The sequence below is a fragment of the Trichosurus vulpecula genome, chromosome 1 (genome assembly GCF_011100635.1).
Source record: "Trichosurus vulpecula isolate mTriVul1 chromosome 1, mTriVul1.pri, whole genome shotgun sequence".
In the NCBI taxonomy this organism is placed as follows: Eukaryota; Metazoa; Chordata; class Mammalia; order Diprotodontia; family Phalangeridae; genus Trichosurus; species Trichosurus vulpecula.
In genome coordinates, this window is record NC_050573.1 from 319,962,838 (window position 1) to 319,983,093 (window position 20,256).

General features: G+C 35.2%; 1 protein-coding gene across 5 annotated transcripts in view; it reads left to right on the forward strand.

The window, feature by feature from the left end:
* The first annotated feature begins 9,754 nt into the window (after window positions 1-9,754).
* CDH9 (cadherin 9) overlaps window positions 9,755-20,256 on the forward strand; it is a 182,768-nt gene continuing 172,266 nt past the window's right edge. For 3 of the 5 annotated variants that reach the window (XM_036764997.1, XM_036765001.1, XM_036764993.1), the window contains exon 1: window positions 9,802-9,982. In XM_036764997.1, coding sequence (XP_036620892.1) covers window positions 9,806-9,982 — 177 coding nt within the window. In that variant the 5' untranslated portion in view covers window positions 9,802-9,805. Of the gene's footprint in view, window positions 9,983-20,256 lie in introns of all 5 variants that reach the window. The other 2 variants (XM_036764988.1, XM_036765007.1) reach the window with 2 other exon arrangements.

The window sequence follows — 20,256 nt, forward strand, 5'->3', positions numbered from 1 at the left end:
TCCCTTCAATTTCCAACTCTTTACCACCACTGAAAAAGCTGGTGTACATATTTGCTTGGTCAAAAGGTATGTATGATTGTATAGCGCTTACAGCATAGTTCCAATTGCTCTACAGAATGGTTGAATTAATATACCACTTCATCATCAATGTATTAGTCTCTCAATTTCCCCGCATCCCTTCCAAGATTTGTTGTTTTCCTTTTGTGTCATATTAGCCAATCTGATAAGTGTAGGGTGGTACCTCAAACTTGTCTGAATTTGCATTTTTCCAATCAATAGTGATTTAGAACATTATATCATATCACTATAGATAGCTTTGATTACTTTGACCATTTACCAATTGAAGAATGGCTCTTATTCTTAGAAATTTGACTCAGTTTTCTATATATTTGAGAAATGAAGTCTTTATCAGAGAAATGTGCTGTAATTTTTTTTCACAGATATGATTACTTTGTATGTCATTCCATTCTAGTTTCCCACTTTTTATCATACTGCTCTCTCTCCATTCACCCAGTTCATTCTCAAAAGTGTTTTACTTCAGATTTTTACTTCATACAATCTCTCTTCCCTTCTATCATCCCTCCCCTTCTTCTGTTCTCCCCCTCTACTTTCTTACATGTTAAGATAGATTCTAATACCCCGCTGAATATGTATGTTATTTCTTTTCTGAGTCAATTCCAATGAGGGTGAGATTTACAAGCTCTCCTACCCCTAACTCCCTCATCTTCCTCTCCTAAGTAAAAACTCTTTTGTGCTTCCTTTATGTCAGATAATTTACCCTATTGTACCTCTTTCTTTCTCTTTCTCCCAGTGCATTACTCTTTCTCACTCTTTAAGTTTTTTAGATAATTATCCCATCATATTCAACTCATACTCATGCCCTCTGTTTACATATATTCCTTTAAACTGACCTAATAATTTAAAAGTTTTTAGGAGTTAAGGTATGATTTTCCCACGTAGGAATGTAGACAGTTTAAACTTACTGGATCCCTTCTGGTTTCCCATTCCTGATTATTTATTATGCTTCTCTTGAGTCCCGTATTTGAAAGTCAAATTTTCTACTCAGTTCTGGTCTTTTTATCAGGAATGCTTGAAAGTCCTCTATTTCATCAAATATCCATTTTTCTCTGAAGTAGTATATTCGATTGCCCTGGGTAGATGATTCTTAGCTGTAATTGTAGCTCTTTTGCCTTCCAGAATATTATCTTTCAAGTCTCCCAGTTCTTTAGTGTAGAAACTGCTAAGTCTTGAATTATCCTGATGTGGCTCCATGCTATTTTAGTTGCTTCTTTTTGACTGCTAGCAGTATTTTCTATTTGAGCTGAGAACTCTGGAATTTGGTGATGTCATTCCTGGTGTTCATTGTGGGATTTCTTTCAGTAGGTGATCAGTGAATTATTTAGATTTCTATTTTGCCTATTGATGCTAGGATATCGAGGCAGTTTTCCTTGATAATTTCTTAAAAGATGACGTATATGCTCCTTTTTTTGATCATGGCTTTTAGGTAGTCCAATAATTTTAAAATTATCTCTTTTGGATATGTTTTCCAGGTAAGCTAATTTTTTTCCTATTGAGATATTTCACATTTTCTTCTACTTTTTCATTCTTTTGATTTTGTTTTATTGCTTCTTGATATTCCATAAAGTCACTAACTTCCACTTATCCAATTCTAGTTTTTAAGAAATTATTTTCTTCAATGAATCTTTGTACATATTTTCTTTTCCATTTGAAAAATTTTACTTTTCAAAGTATTGTTCTCTTTACTGGATTTGTTTACCTTTTTTTCCATTTGTCCTATTCTGCTTTTTAAGGTGTTATTTTCTTCAGGTTTTTCTTTTCTGCCCTTTTTACCAAGTTGTTGACTTTTTTCATGATTTCTTTTTATTTTCCTTTTTATTATTTTTTTCTAGTTTTCTGCATTCACTTCCACAAGCTTTTGAGTTCCAAATTTTCTCCCCATCTCTCCACTCCCCCACCCCAAAACAGTGTGCATTCTGATTAGCCCTTCCCCCAATCTAGCCTCCCTTACATCACTCACTCCCTTCTCCTATCCTTTGTCCTTCTATTTTCCTGTAGGGCAAGATAGATTTCTATACCTGATCGCCTGTATATCTTATTTCCCAGTTGCATTAAAAAACAATTTTTATCATTTCTTTTTAAAACTCTCAGTTCCACATTCTCTCTTTCCCCCTCCCCACCCACTCTTATTGTTAAGGCAAGCAATTCAATATAGGTTATATATGTATAGTCATGCAAAACACCTCCATAACAATCATTTTCTTGGTTTTCTTCCATCACACTTAATTTCTCCCCAATTTTTCCTCTACCTCTCTTACATGATTTATGAAATACTTTTTGAGCTCTTCCATGGCCTAACACTGATTCATATACAATATATATGATGCAGCTCTTTAGATTTTTTTTTTCTGAATTTGTGTTTCAGTCATTCCTGTCACCATAGTAACTTACTTTAGTCAGGATATTTGTCTGCTGTTTCCTCATTTTTCCAGCCTACATCTTTACTTTTAACTGTTTGCTAAATCAGACTGCTTTTGGTGTGGAAGGTACACTGTCCTAAGTTTCATGATGATTGTACAACTGTTTTAGGAGATAACTCTGATTACCTGTAAGTTTTTATTTTTTCTAAGATGATCTGATCTAAGGAGAGGTGTGTTACCTGGCCTGTTTTCTAGTCTGTGAGTGACTACAAGCACTCTTTTCCACTCTTGAACTGTTACCAGGAGCCCAGCTCCCCTCATGCCACAAGTTCTAGTGTTCTAATGCTCCTCCTCATTTTTGGACTGATACCTGGGACTACAGCCTAGATACAAGTATACACAGTGAAACAGAGTCCTGCCCCTGGTACAAACAAAGGGACCCCTATAATATCCTGGCCAGTTGTCTGACCCCCTTATTATCTGTGTGCTGAGAGATCCAGAAAACCACTGGTTCAGTCATCCCCAAGGCCCACAGCTGGTTTGCTTGGGTGTGGCCTGTGCTGTACTGTCCTTCACTCTTACCAGATTCAGATGGCTTTACCTGTTCACCTCCTAAGTCATCTTGGGCTGGAAATTGTTTTGCCCTATCCTTTTGTGGGTTGTGCCACGTCAGAATTTGTTTTGAAGTATTATTATTTTGTTTTGAAGTCTTAAGTGAAGTATAAAATGGAGAGAGTTCAGGTGAGTCTCTACCTTTTCTCCACCATCTTAGTTCCACCCCACCTCAGTCCTTTTTGACTCTTAACCCAGCTTTTAACCATTTTTCTTATCTATCTCAGATACACATGACTATGGACAAGCCCCACTAGTATTCATTCAGAAGCATGTTGAAATCTAGGGGAGTCTAGATTCTTCATCCACTTGTTCTTTCCTCTGAAGGTGGATAGGCCAAAATTTTCGTGTGATAATAGAGAGATGCCAGGAGGGTCTCAATTTTCTTGGGGCTTGATGTAATCAACACAATGTCATCTGAAAATAAGAGTACCTAACCACCCACCAGAATTCCTCCTTGACATGAGTTCTTTATTGGAAACACTCTATCACATAACATCAAATTTTTGGCCAGCTTACATCTCCTTGCTTTAAACCCTTTGTGTATATTTTCAGATCATCATATAGGGTACTTTCTTTATTAAACTTTCTTAGAAATCTTAAGTGACATAAATAAATTAGTATAATGGGAAATATTTTGTTGCAAAAAACATATATGTGTGTCTGTATCTGTGTCTGTTTCTGTGTGTGTGTGTGCATATACATATATATATATATATATATATATACACATATATACACTATTTATATACTCAAACACGACATATAGGTATGTATACACACAAAAACACACACGTACATATACATATTTAAATTATAATATTTTAATTATACACACATGTAATCTAATTTGGCTACCTCTGCTGTTATTATGTTATTTAGTACCCAAGGACAGTGATGTCAGTATCCCAGTAATGTGATTCCATTTTTCTTGATGAGAAAAAAATAATAATCTTTGCAAAATTATCCCATTTTCCTCTGTTTATTGTCTTCTTGAGATGATTTTATACATAAGGATGTTTTGAAATCTTGTTTTGACTGACTAACTTGAATAGATACTAGAGGTTTCAAAATTTAATAAATAACTATGAAGTTGTTTCCTTTTTTATACTATTGGCCATATCTAGTTAAATGGCAAAATATTTTGCTGATGAACTAAGTTAGATCATATGTTCCAAAAATAGTGTATCGTCTCGCACAGAAGACTGTGCTAATATTTTAAAGAAAATGAATCCAAGGGGATAATATATCCAAGTTGATAATAGATAAAACAAAAATTTGTCTACTAGAGCAAAGATTGCAGATATCACTAGGAATCATTTAATTTTCTTAGGAATGAGATTTCAGTTTTTTTTTTAATTCACTATTAATTGATTATAAAATCAACACATTTCATAATATCTCTCAAATATCTAATGAAATGTTATGTTTATTATTATAACCTTATCAGATTTATAGAATCTAATAGAAGAAATGCATATTTTAAAAATTAACAAAGCTACTTTTGGCATGTTTGAAGCAGTGGTGTGAGCAGTTTTTCACAATATATTTTTGGTGACAATCAAAAATTAAATATTAATTTAAACCATTAAGCAGTAGTTTAAGTTGGAAGAATTACTGGAAATGTAATATAATTATACAATTAAGTAACTTTCCCAATAATTTAAATTTTATAAAATGCAAAACTGGAATTTTAACTCAGTTCTATTTTTTTTCACTTTAATCAAAGGCTTTAAGATTTTTATATCAATGGTTTTCACACAGTTTTGTTCTTCACCAATAAGCTATTTTGGGGACAAATCTCCCAATATGCATATATTTAGTTTTTATAAATATTCACATTACTACTTATAATCAGATACGTTACAAAACATAAAAAATACATTTTTTTAAAAAAGATGATTCAAAAATTAAATGATATTTGATGAAAAAGTCATTGGGAAACATGCAGAATTTATTTAATCAGGAAGTGACATGATTAGACACTACACATATATGTGTGTACATGTGTATATATACATATATACACACACACATATATATATATACATAGTATACATATATGTGTGTGTGTGTATATAATATATATTATATATATATATATATAATGTTAAGCTACCTTTCCATGGTTTACAAGCTATAATCTCCATTCTATTATATTGCAACAGCTTTCTGACTTGCTATTCCTACTTCAAGTTTCTTTCCTCTTTTTTTAAACTCAAATTTATTTATTTAATTTATATAATATATTTAGTTTTCAGCACTGATTTTCACAAGAGTTTGGATTACAAATTATCCCCCCATTCTATCCTCCCACGACTCCAAGATGGCATATATTCTGGTTGCCCCATTCCCCAGTCAGCCTTCCCTTCTGTCACCCCACTCCCTTCCCATCCCCTTTTCCCTTACTTTCTGGTAGGGCAAGATAAATTTCTATGCCCCTTTGCCTGTGCATCTTATTTCCTAATTACATGCAAAAACTTTTTTTTGAACATCTGTTTTTAAAACTTTGAGTTCCAAATTCTCCCCCATCTCCCATCCCCACCCACCCTCCCTAAGAAGGCAAGCAATTAAACATAGGCCGCATGTGTACCATTATGTAAAACCTTTCCACAATACTCATGTTATGAAAAACTAACTCTATTTTGCTCCTTCCTAACCTATCCCCCTTTATTGAATTTTTTCCCTTGACTCCATACCTTTTAGAAAATGTTTGCTTTTGATTACCTCCTCACCCATCTGCCTTCCCTTCTATCATCCCCCCTTTTTATTCCCTTCCCCCCACTTTGCTGTGGGTTAAGATACCCAGTTAAGTATGTATATTATTCCCTCCTCAGGTCAAATCCGATGAGAACAAGATTCAGTCATTCAGCCTCACCTGCCCCCTCTTCCTTTCCTGCAGAACTGTTTTTTCTTGCCACTTTTATGCAATATAATTTACCCCATTTTATCTCTCCCTTTCTCCCTCTCTCAATATATTCCTCTCTCATCCCTTAATTTGATTCTATTTTTTTAGATATCATCCCTTCATATTCAACTAACCCTGTGCCCTCTGTGTGTGTGTATATGTGTGTGTGTGTGTGTGTGTGTGTGTGTATATATATATATATATGTATATATATGCATATATATGTGTGTGTATATATGTATGTATGTGTGTATATATGTATATATGTAGTATATGTACATGTACGTGTACATGTATATGTATATGTATATTTCCTTCAGCTACCCTAATACTAAGGTCTCGTGAATCATACAAATCATCTTTCCATGTAGGAAGGTAACCAAAACAGTTCAACTTTAGTAAGTCCCTTGTGATTTCTCTTTCTTGTTTACCTTTTCATGCTTCTCTTGATTCTTGTGTTTGAAAGTCAAATTTTCTATTCAGCTCTAGTCTTTTCACTGAGAAAGCTTGAAAGTCCTCTATTTCATTGAAAATCCATATTTTGCCTTGGAGCATGATACTCGGTTTTGCTGGGTAGGTGATTCTTGGTTTTAATCCTAGCTCCATTGACCTCTGGAATATCATATTCCAAGCCCTTTGATCCCTTAATGTAGAAGCTGCTAGATCTTGTATTGTCCTGATTATTTTCCCACAATACAAAAATTGTTTCTTTCTTTCTGGCTGCTTAAAGTATTTTCTGCTTGACCTGGGAGCTCTGGAATTTGGTGACAATATTCCTAGGAGTTATCTTTTTGGGATCTTTTTCAGGAGGCGATTGGTGGATTCTTTCAATTTCTGTTTTACTCTCTGGCTCTAGAATATCAGGGCAGTTCTCCTTGATAATTTCTTGAAGGATGATATCTATGCTCTTTTTTTGATCATGGCTTTCAAGTAGTCCAATAATTTTTAAATGATCTCTCCTGGATCTATTTGCCAGGTCAGTGGTTTTTCCAGTGAGATAGTTCACATTGTCTTCTGCTTTTTCATTCCTTTGGTTCTCTTTTATAATATCTTGATTTCTCATAAAGTCACTAGCTTCCACTTGCTCGAATCTAATTTTTAAGGTAGTATTTTCTTCAGTGGTCTTTTCAACCTCCTTTTCCATTTGGCTAATTCTGCCTTTCAAGGCATTCTTCTCCTCATTGGCGTTTTTTAGCTCTTTTGCCATTTGAATTAATCTATTTTTAAGGGGTTGTTTTCTTCAGTATTTTTTTGGGTCTCCTTTAGCAAGTTGTTGACTTGTTTTTCATGATTTTCTCGCATCCTTCTCATTTCTCTTCCCAATTTTCCCTCTACTTCTCTAACTTCCTTTTCCAAATCCTTTTTGAGCTCTTCCTTGGCCTGAGACCAGTTCGTGTTTTTCTTGGAGGCTTTTGATGTATGCTCTTTGACTTTCTTGACTTCTTCTGGCTGTATGTTTTGGTCTTTTTTGTCACCAAGAAAGATACCAAAGTCTGAGTCTGAATCTGAGTCCATTTTCCCTGCCTGGCCATGTTCCCAGCCAAATACTTGACCCTCGAGCTTTTAATCAGGGTATGACTGCTTGTATTGTAAAGACTACTTTGTTCCAAGCTTGAGGGGATGCACAGTTTTTTTTCAGAGCCTTTTCTATACAGCCAGCTCTGCCACACCAGTGCTCCTCCTCCCCCAAGAACTGCCAACTAGGACCTGACTCAGATCTTAAGCAGGCTGTGCAATCCTGCTCCGATCTGCCACTTAATTCCTCCCACCAGGTGGGCTTGGGCCCAGAAGCATCTGCAGCTGTAGTTCTGTAGCTGCACCACCCCCGCTGTCCCCTGAGTGGTGGCCAAACCATGAACTCTTTTCACTCTGCCCCCTGCAGCTTTTCCCTCTAACCTTCTCTGTTTTCTTTGGTGTTTGTGGGTTGAGAAGTCTGGTAACTGCCACAGCTCACTGATTCAGGGTGCTATGGTCTGATCCGCCTGGCCCCTGGTCTGGTTGGTCCTGCCGCCACCCACGCTGGACTCTGCTCTATGCCCGATAGATCTTACCCAGTGACCATCCTGGCTGTCCTGGGCTGGAGCCCTGCTTCCCTCTGCTATTTCATGGGTTCTGCAGTTCCTCTCTGTTGTCTTTGGTGTTTGTGGGTTGAGAAGTCTGGTAACTGCCACAGCTCACTGATTCAGCATGCTAGGGTCTGTTCCACTGGGCTCCCATTCTGGTTGTCCCAGGCACAGCTCATGCTGGGCTCTGCTCCACTCCTCTCCCAGTTCTGTGCAATAGACCTTTTTCAGCCATCATCCAGGCTGTCCTGGGCTGGAGCCCTGCTTTTGTCTGCTATTTTGTGGGTTCTGCAGTTCTAGAATTTGTTCAGAGCCATTTTTATAGGTTTTTGGAGGGACCTGCGAGGGGAGCTCACACAAGTCCCTGCTTTTCAGCCACCATCTTTGCTCTGCCCCCCAAGTTTCTTTCCTCTTTAGTGCATCCACCAATCAATCAATCAACAAGTATTTGTTTTGCACTAGCTACCAGGGATATAAATACAAAGAATTTGAAAATTGCTACACACAGGGAGCTTACATTCTAAATGGAAAGAAAATAACTGCATAAGTAAGTATAGAATGAATAATTATAAAGAGAAAAATACAAATAAGCAAAAAAGACTGAATACAAAATAGTCTGGGAAGAAAAGGTTCTAGTAGGTTCAGATTCAGGAAAAGCTTTATGTAGAGAATACTGCTTGAGGAACAGATTTTAAGGAAGAAAGGGATTCTGTGAAGTAGAATAGGGGAGGGAGTGAATCCTAGGTATAGAAGTTGGCCAGCACCGAAGACTAGAGAAAGAGAAACATATCCAAGAGATGAAGGGAAAAATTACATGATTTACAATTGATTGCACGTACAGGTTAGCAGTTGTAAGGACTTGAGGATAACACAAATTTGTAAACCTGATTAAGCAGATCACCAGAATGTTTAGAGGGAATAATGTAAAGAGGTATGTCTGTCACCCTGTGGTGGTGTTGCTGTGGGCAGCTTCAGTGTACTTGGAAAGAGGGGAGGGAAGATAAGAATTTTTCCTACAATATCTGTACAAGTGTTGCCATGGGTGCTTGCGTAGTATTTAGGTTACATCTCCTCTGAGTGGTCACATCCAGGCTCTTAATGAGAGTGTTTGATAACTTGCATAGCAGACCTGGAGAACATAGGGGGATAATAATAGGTATAAATCTTTTGGAGACAAGATTCATGATTGATTATCAGGGGAAAGTGACCTAGCTTTCTATCCTCCAATTTGCTCCTACAATTCATAGATTTGTACTATAGATTCCTAATTTTCTAGACAAAAAGGAATATGAAGTGACATACTTTCCCAAAGTGCATTTTCAGCATAAGCCACATTAATGTGTGTATAATTTACATTTTGACAATGAAGCTATTAAGACATTATTTAGCCTCATTCTTTTATGATGTAATGACTATTGATTATTGTGTCCGCTCCCAGATGTGACATTAGTTTTCAATTACTGTATAGGATTGAAGAAGCTGTTGATATTTTATTTCAGTCGTGCATTGTACTTATCAATATCTTAATAGTTGAATTGGACCATATGATTTTTCAAACTAACCTATAATCTTTTAATTTTTTGCCCATTTTACAGGTCTTTTGAAAAAGAAGACAGCATTTGAAACTGTGTGTGTGTGTGTATGTGTGTGTGTTGAGAGAGAGAGAGAGAGAGAGAGAGAGAGAGAGAAACAGAAGAAATATTGAATTCGACATCCTGTCAAAATCACACATAATGAGGACTTGTTCCTGCCTTTCTTTATTTATTTGGATCTGTATGCTTCATATGGTTGACCTGACACCTTTGCAAGAAGGAATGAACAGATATTTGCAAAGAGAAAGGACCCTCAGTCTCTCAGAAGAGCATGGGAAAATGCTACGCCGAGCCAAGCGTGGTTGGATGTGGAATCAGTTTTTTTTGCTGGAAGAGTATACAGGTACAGACACTCAATATGTAGGCAAGGTAAGCATTTTTTATTAAAGATGCCAAACACAAAAACTGAATGAAAGTCTAGGTCTATCTTTGCTTAATGTTTTCAGGTTGCGTTCATCCTAGGTAAGAATTACACACACACACACACACACACACACACACACACGTATCTGCGTGTATATATAAATATGTGTGTGTGTATATATGTATGTCTATATGCATGTATGTGTATGTATATACCTATGTATACACATATGTGCGTATTTGATGAAATCTTTTGGTTAATATTAAATATTGGCAGCATTTTAACTCAAATGTATAATAACTTTAAAAAACTCTTTTAAATAACATTTAAAATTCATTAATCAAAAATAAGAAAAATGTATCATAGGAATAAAACTTTTCCCCACAGAGGAACAATATCATTCCTTTTGACCCTACTGATTATATGATTCTCAATGATATGGACAAGGTATACTTTATGTGAAGTGAGAGGAGCCAGCATACAGAGTTGTTGAAAACAGTCAAAGTGAGAGATCCTGGGATTTTTCTTGCTTCTACTGAGATACAAGTTGGCAATTGCAGCCTCTCTTCAGGTTCCTGAAGGGAAAGACTTGGAAAAAACATCTGCCTATAGAACTTCTGTCATATCCCCATTCCCAACTTACTATTCTAGAAACTTCAGGTCACTTCTGGAGTGAGAGCTGAGACTCTCTGGACTGATTGAACTGAGTTATTTTACTCCTGCTGGTAAAGTCTTCAGTCCTTTACCCCTTATATTGCCAGTTGTTTCCTGCCAAGCCTCAACCTTGGGTCACTCCCACTATCTACTGCCTTAACTTCTACATATCAGCTGCTGAATAAAGGTAGAAATTTCAAAATTTCTATGGCTTCCCTTTTCCCCTCCCTATCTACTCAGACAAGAAGCTTGCCTCATATTTCACTGAAAAATAAAAAAAGGCCATTCACTGAGTCCATTCTTCTTAGTCTATGCTGCTTTACTTGGTGATCTCATCAGATCACATGGGTTGCTCCCAAACTTCCCTATTACTCTCAATGAAAATCCTGAGAGAATCAATATACTGCCATTCCCACAGGCTTGCAATGCTTGTGTCATCCTCAACTTTTCCCTATCCCTCACACACCCCGCCTTCCATATCTAATATGTTGCTGAGGCCTGTCAATTTCACTTTTGCAACAGACCTTGAATATGCTTTCTACTCTCCTTGGCTATTTCTACTACCATGCTGCAGGCATTCATTTCTTCATGCCCAAACTGTTAAAATAGCCTGTTGGCTTGTCTGGCTGCCAAAATTCAACCCCCGTTCAAATCAATCCTTCACTTAGCCACCAAAATAACTTTTCTAAAGTATAAATCCAACCATGCCACTCCCCCTGTACATTTTAGATTGTTGCAATCCAGTGGCTCTTTATAACCTCCAAGATCACATACAAAATCCTCTGCTCTGCATTTCAAACGCCTTCATAACTTATCCTTCCACCCACTATCTCTCCAGTCTTTTTACATCTCACACATACCATTCTTGTACTTTTTGATCACTAGACTCCTTGCTGTTCTCTGAACAAGACACTTGATCTCTCAGACTGAGGCATTTTTTTCTGTCTATCTCCAATTCCTGGAATGTTCTCCATCTTCATTTACACATACTAGTTTCCTTGGTTTTCTTCATGTGCCAGCTAAAATCCCACAGGATATTTCCCTATCCTTCTGATCCTAGTGCCTTCCCTCTGATGATCACTTCTCTTTCCTGCATATCTTTTTTTATATGCATTTATTTTCATGTTGCCTCTCTCATTAGATAGTGAGCTTTTTGAGGCCAAATACTGTTGGTTTTTTTTTTACATTCCTATATAGCGCCCCATGCTTAGCACAATCTCTAGTACACAATATGTATTTACTAAATCCGTTTTTGACTAATAAGTATGATAAATATAAGGTGAATCAAATATGCCTTTTTAGGAAGCAAGAAAACAGGTAGACTGTCTAACTGAAATTAAGGATTTTGACTGAGAACTTGGAGCCACCATGTGTATAGCTTTGGATATTACATGAAGATTTATCTTATAGAAAATGGGGAGTCATTTTGAAAAATAGGGAAATGGCAGGATGAAAGTGGTGTTTTCAGATGATTAGCTAGCTTCATGTTTCGGGATGTATTTCAAGGAGAGACTACATTGGATAGGAAAATATTTGATAAAATAAAGTGTAAGTAGTTAATCAAGAAGAAGAAATATATAAGACTTCACAATAATTTTAATTTTCTATTGAATAAACTGAAGTTTCATAAGTTCTTTTAAATTTAAAGTAAAAATAATAAGTAGATCATTGGTATTCTAAGAGATTAAGAAGATTAAGGAATTCTACATAGAATACTTAATAATAATAATATTAAATAATATTTATATGGTACTTCTTATATGCTAGGCACTAAAGTAAGCACTTTACAATTATGATTTAATTTGATCCAGACTACAGTCTGCATCATTATAGGGCGTGACCAAGTGGAGGATGTTACAGATCCAATATTGTTTTGAAGTGCTGGAATAATTAAAACAGCTTTCTTTTATTCAAGAGAAATCACCAGTCTCAACAACTGTCGCATAGCCTTTCTAATACAGATTGGCAAACATAGTAGAACTAATTCAATATAGATAATAATCAATAAAATAATGTTAAATAAGTTTAAAAAATATAATAAAATACCTGCTTACATAACTATTGCTTAAAATAGTTCCTAGAGCATGATAGGAGCTTAATAAATGATTGTTGAATGAATGTGCTTACTGTAAGAAATGATAGTTCTTGAAAAAAAGATATTTCATTTCATGAACTGTATATTTAATTCCTAACAAGTCCCCAAAGTAAGCTGTAGATGATCATGTGTCAAACTGACATTAAGAATTGGCTGGACTTCAGTTATTCATTTTTCATTGCTTTTTTCTGAAAGCAAATTGTGTGAGCATGTGGACTTCCTTGCAGGAAGAGCCAAACCATAAGCATAGAAGATAAAAGATATGGTGTGTGTTTCCCACCTTCTGGAAATTTTGAAGGTTTTGGAGAATCTAGTTCCAAATACCATTTTAACTAGTTTTTGGCATTCAGAATGAAATGAGACTCTAGAGAGTATGGTGTTGAAAAAATGTTTACTTTCATAAATGGTAACTGCATATCTATGTGCCAATCTCAATATTTGGAGAAAGATTTTTAGTGGGGATTGTAATATAATGAATACCAAGTGGTAAAATTGATGCACACCACTTAGAGGATGATCTGGTTTATAAGTTAGACTGCATGATCAAAACTGTTTGAGAAATTGCTCTTCATTGTCAAGTCAATCTGTAGCCCATGTAAAAGAATGCAGAATTCCCTACTGTGTAGGAAATATAGTGCTGCCCTTAGATGGAGAAATGTAGCTCCTGGCTCTTGGATATAATCACATTTCTTGTGTGCATCAATAATTTCCAGAATAAAAACTCTGAAAAGGTAATATGTGCCAGAAATTTAGCAAAGAAGTTAAGTGGATTTATCTGATATGACTGATAATGAAGGTGCCTGTTTTTATTGATTTAAGGAAAAGAATATTTTTAGAATTTGTTAGAGTAGTGTTTATAAAAGTATGCTGTTTATAGACTACATATAATTTGCATGAATTGTGCATTATAAAAAAATGATCTACAGCTAGGCACAGTAACATGAGTCCATAACAAATATCGGGAAGACTGAGGATGATGTTTATCAGAGTTTGAAAGTACTGAGCTACACTGGGCTATGCCCTATCTGCACAATGTTCCTCATTCATATAGTGTGGGGGCAAAGGGAGGAGTGGAAGACAGAGTGGAACAGTAGTGGAACTGGGAATATCTTCAGCACTTCTGGCCTAGATAACTTGGGAAAACAGTGTTAAATCGGTCGACGTAGATGAAAAAATCAATTAAAAATAGATGTTTGGACAGATAGCTAGGTGTATAAAAAGAAAATAGATAGATGGAGTATATAGGTAATGAGAGAGAGAGATAGATAGAGAGATAGATAGAGAGAGAGAGAGAGATGGACAGAGAAAATAGATGGATGAATAGACAGATGATATATTAGCTTTTTTTATTTCAGGAGGTATTTTCTAAAAGAAACATAAGGATTAAGTTGCCAGGTTAGCCTCAAAAATGCTACAATTTAAGTCAACAAGTATTTTATTAAGCATCTACTATCGTGCCAGAAATTGTGCTTAATACTGAAGATATAAAAAAAATGCAACAGCTTTAAAGAAGTTTATAATTTTAAGGGGCAGACAATATATAAACCACCATGAGCAAACAGTACATAAATAACTGAAATAGTAGATAACCTCAGAAGGAAAACATTAAGGTTATTTAAGACCAGAAAAGCGTTCTGCATCACTTGTAATGCAGGAAAACTGTTGTAAGAGCACTATTCTTACCCCTGGATGCCTGGTTCACAAAAAAAAAATGTAGTAAAAGAGAAAGAATATTGAGGAAGAGAATTATCTCCTGTTTCCTTGTATGAGCCTGGCCCTAATTGGTATTTCCAAAAAAAAAAATAAAATATATCTTTGAGATTACTCCAACTTCTTTTCTGTAATTCTCTCCAAAATCCAGCTGTTCTATCTCTTTCAAGGCCATGTCCATTCCTAGTACCATTAGTAACAGTACTGCCCTACACTCAACTACCGACTCTGCCATGTTCTTGGTGTCATGAAGAGCTAAAACTATCAATTCTGGCAGAACGGGTAAACAGGAAAAAAATGAACCAGTGAAAAGCTGCTTGAAAGTTTTCCTCTAGCCAGCTTTTAAAGACAATTTGAGCTGGAGTTGAGTGAAGAAGAGAAATAAAGAAACAGTAATTTATCAAGTGCCTAACTATGTGCCAGTTCCTGTACTAAATACTTAAATTTCTCATTCAATACTTTCAACATCCCTAGGAAGTAGTTACTATTAATATCCTCATTTTACAGATAAGGAAATTGAGGAAGATAGAGATTAAGTGAGTCATCCATGGTCTCACAACTAGTAAGTGTCTGAAACTGTATTTGAACTTAATTCTTTTGGACTTCAGACTCCATAAAAATTGTGAACTTCTGTTCAAAAATTCTTAAAAGGAGAGAGACTCAAAGAAATAGCCACCTAAGGCTAGGAGAAGGAAAAAATGGATGTTCAGGGCTAGATTTTGTCAAAGCACATTGAGCATGTTTGGGAAAGACTGAGTTGCCCCACTATAATTACATCCAGATCATAGTATTTAGAACTAGATTTAGAGATTTATTCAGTCTTCTATGTTTCAAATTTCTCTAATTTCCATAGTACTGGAAAATAACTCCACTTTATTCAATACAATCTCATGTGATTAATGAAAATAATTTCATTATGCTAATTCACATTGAATTTGCTGGTATTTATGAATTGACTGATACTTGAAATTCAGAAAGAAATCATTAATAAGCAAAATAAATACACTTTTGTACAGAATTCAAATAATATCTTTTATATGTCTTTGAGGATACAAACATAAAAAATGAGTCAATCCTGGCACTCGAGGAGCTGACATGTAATTGTGAAATCAGACTCATAACCTATAGTGGTCAGAGAAGCATAATGGCTGTGCTCTCATGATTTGGGGGATCACATAAATGAAATGAAAAATTTCAAAAAGTATAAGAGAAATTATTGAGGAAGAATTGCTAACAGATAGACAGTTTCTTCTTGTCTATAAATCTCGAGAATTAGGTAATGTTTAGCTCCCTGATTCTATTTCCTTTATTCTTATTAAAAATAAGCAAAAATTAAAAAAAAATTAAAAAAGTTTTCTCTTGATTAGATACAAATATTTGAGGTATATGCACAATAGACACAAGCACCATACATCATATGCCAATTATATTTGGAAAAAGAGTCTAGGATAGAAAATGGTGGATATTATTTTTAGCAATATCATTTCATTGAGATTTAACTATCACCATAGATTGGTCACCAAAAAAAAATTTTTTCTTTAAAACTATCTAGTTCCATCTTATCTCAAAGCTAAATTGATATAAGTATTATCTAGGCCCAGATTTTTTCTAAACAAAGAGTGGTTGGAAGGAGCCAGTTTATGAAGCAAAACATAAGACGTGAATAGGGAGGTGACATGGTCAGAAATGTGTTTTAGAAGGATCAATATGAAAGCAGAGTGAAGGTAGATTGGCATAGGGGGCAACTTGAGAAAGGGAGACCAACCACAAGGCTATCGTAATAGTTCGTTTCTAAAGAGATCAAGGCTTGCACAAGGGCCCTGCACAGCTTTTTGAAGGAGGAGAAGGAAGAGGAATAGTAGGAATAAGAATAGCAGCAGCAGTAGGAGGAAGAAGAGGAGAAGAAGCAGTCATAGGGATAGTAGTAGTGATAATGGTAGTAGTGATAGTGGCAGTAGTAGTGAGACAGTAGTAGCAATGGTTGCTATATTTATTATCATCTTATATTTTATGGAATTTGAAGAAAAGTCTGAGGAGGAATCCCTATGATAATATTATACGTTTACCTTTTTTTATATTTTGCAGACTACTGCAAAAGTAAATAAAATTTATTTTGGGGATATGTGTTCATTTCCTCTTGTCTCACAGAAAACATGCTCAAAAAGACTCTAGTAGCAGGCATAATGATGAAGATGTTATGTACTTCATCTTATTTGTAGATTACTTCTGCTTTCTCTACTTTTTGAGAACTTTAATTCCATGTAAATCAATTAACAAAGCATCAATGAGCAACCAATAAGCATTAAATGCTTACTATGTGCCCAAGTACTGTGCTAAGTAATATAGATTGAAACACAAAATATGAAATAATCCCTATTTTCAAAGAACTTGCTTTCTATTGGGGGTAAACAAGTGCTTATATGTGCATAATGAATGAATAGAGAAAGTATTAAAAAAATCAAAGTTATTCCATACAAGATGATTTAGAAAGGTTATAAGAGATCAGGAAAGACTTCATGTATAACACAGTGCTGGACTTGCAATCAGGAAAGAAGAGAGAGAGTATATGAAATAGAGGTGAGGCCCAGCCTCACCAGGTTTGGGAGACAGCCAGTGAAAAGGACCAAGGATGGTAAAGTGCCATGTTTGAGAAACAGAAGAACTGTTTGTCTACATCATAGAATGCTAGAAGGGTAGTAACATTAAATGAAGTTCAAAGGACAGATTGGAGCTAGTTTGAAAAGGACATTGAAAACTAACAAGAACAATTTGTATTGTATTCTGAGACACCAGCAAGTCAACGGAGTTGATTAAAAGAGTGAAATGGTGAAATCTGAACTTAAGGAAAATCAGCAATAATATGTAGGATTGGGTAGAAATTTGAGTCATAGACACTGCTTAAATGATTTTGTTTTGCAAAATTGGAAATTTTAAATATTTTAGCTGGCTATATTGATTAAAAATCTTGTTTATATAACTGCATGGGCTACCATTGTGTCTAGGTATTAATGAGCCACCATTTTATCTTTTATTGCATGCCACTTCCAGTACAACCTATTTGTTTAATTCTTAAGGAAATTTGGGGACTTTTATTTCTAATAAAGAGATTTGTACTCTCCGCTTATGGAGGTTATTCAGTTTTTGGTATAAAATCCTGGCCACGAGATCATTTCTTCATGGGTATTCAATAAGTGCCAAAATTTTACAACCTCCAGTAATGGATGGCAGTTACTACTTTTTCCTTACAAAATTTGCAAGTCTAGGCTCATTAAGGAAGAATATTTTATAACTCTTGATAACAATGACATTTTTACAATAACTTCTATTCAATAATGAAATTCTTATGATTTAGTCTTCTGTTTGACACTTCTTTGTCAGCATATAACTAGTTGAAAGCACAAGGATATCATCGAGGGGCCCTTATTTTCTTTTTGGGATCTTAGCCATTTTATAGGATTAATTCAGAAGTAAATTAATTGAAATTCTTTGATTAATAAAAAACAGTGACTCATACAAACTATCAGCTATCCATCTATTGCTCTGTAAAAGTTTGTTTTTTGAGAAAAATCTTTACAACCAATATCTCTGATATAGGCCTCATGTCTAAAATATACAGGGAAGTGAGCCAAATTTATAGGAATACAATTGATTCCCCAATTGAGAAATGGTCAAACTATGTGAACAGGCAGTTTTCTGAGGAAGAAATTAAAGATATCTACAGGTATATGAAAAAATGCTCTAAATCACTACTGATTAGAGAAATTCAAATCAAAACAACACTCAGGTACCACATCTCTCCTGGCAGATTGGCTAAAATGACAAAACAGGAAAATGATAAATGCTGGAGAGGATATGGAAAAATAGGAACATTAATACATTGTTGGTGGAGTTGTGAACAGATACAGCCATTCTGGAGAGCTTTGGAACTATGCCCCAAGGGCTATAAAAATGTGTATACCATGTGACCCAGCAATACCACTCCTAGTGCTGTATGCCAAAGAGATCACACAAGTGGGAAAGGGACCTGTATGTACAAAAATATTTATGGCAGATCTTTTTTGTGCTGACAAAGAACATGAAATCAAGGCGATGCCCATCAATTAGGGAATGGCTGAACAAGTTCTGGTATATGAATGTAATGGAATACTATTGTACTATAAGAAATGGGGAAGATACAGACTTCATAATAACCTGGAAAGACCTATGTGATATGATGCTGAGTGAGAGGAGCAGAATCAGGAGCACATTGTACACAACTACAGACATTGATTCTGTGATGACTAACTTTGACAGAATTGGCTCTCCTCAGTGATACCAGGCTCAAAGACAGGTCCATAGGACTCATGATAGAAAAAGCTAGCTACATCCAGAAAAAGAACTGTGGAGTCTGAATGCAGATTGAGGCAAACTTATTTGCTCTCTTTTTTTCCTCTTCTTTTTGGGTTTTGTTTCTTCTCTCTCATGATTCATTCCATTGGCCATAATTCTTCTTTGCAACTCAACTATTGTGTAAATAAGTTTAATATGAAGTTTTATATAGAATCTATGTCTGACCACATGCTGTTTTGGGTGGGCAGGGTGGGGGAGGGAAGAGAAAAAAATTGAAACTCAAGAACATGTAGAACGAAGTGTTGTAAACTAAAAATAAAAAAAAATCTAATTAAATAAAGGGTTTTTTAGACAATCAGGATTAAGTGATTTGCCCGGGATCACACAGCTAGTAAGTGTCAAATGACTGAGGCTGGATTTGAAGATAGGTTCTCCTGACTCCAGGACTGATGATCTATACACTGTGCCACCTAACTGCTCGTTGACATTTTTTTTTCAAAAAGCACTTATTTACTTAACTTTTAACATGATTTTTATGTGATATGAAAATATCTGTCAGTTCTCTTGATTCTTTTTTGACAAGCAAGTATTCATCACTGATGTTTCAGGATGTGTGTAACTGTTATTATAAATAATTTTGTTTGAATGGTTTCTAAATCCATTATTATCCATTTTATTAATCCAAAAGTTTGCTTTTATACTGGCAATCCAAAAGTGACCACTACTCTAAATCAAAAGCACTAAACCCTTTTTGTGTTGTGGAGCTCTTTGACAGTCTCATGAATCCATCTGAGAATAATGTTTTTAAATGCATAAAATGTGTAAGATTACGAAGGAAACCAACTCTATTGAAGTATACTTATCAAAATATTTTTTTTAAATCATGAGTTTATTGAATCTAGGTTAAGAACTCCTACTATAATCAAACTTCATATTGACAATGTTAAGGATGGAAGGAATGATAGTAGTTGTAGGAACAACAGCATCAGTAGTGTGGAATTGTAATTTCACTGGTATACTTAGTTTGCTGATGAGGAAATTCCTTCCATCAGTGTAGACTAGCAAATATTCTGCAACTTGCAAACTTAAGGAGTCAAAATAAAATGCTGCTAGGAGGCACAGCAGATAGAGTCCTGGACACAGAGTCAGGAAGATCTGAGTTCGAATGTGACCTCAAACATTTACTAGCTATATGACCCTGGGCACATCACTTCACTCTAGTTTACTCATTAGTAAAATGCAGAAACCAACTACCTCTGAGGGTTGTTTTGAGGAAAAAATCTGTAAAGCAGATTGCAAATCTTAAAGTGTTATATAAAATGCTATCTGTTTATTATTATTATTAGTAGTAGTAGTAGTAAAAATAGTAATACTGACTCCCAAGTACATAGCACTTTTGTATTTACCAAATACTTTCACAATAACAACTTAGAAAAGTATGTGGCATAGAAGTATTATTCTCATTTTAAAGGGGAGAGAAGTAAGTCATGA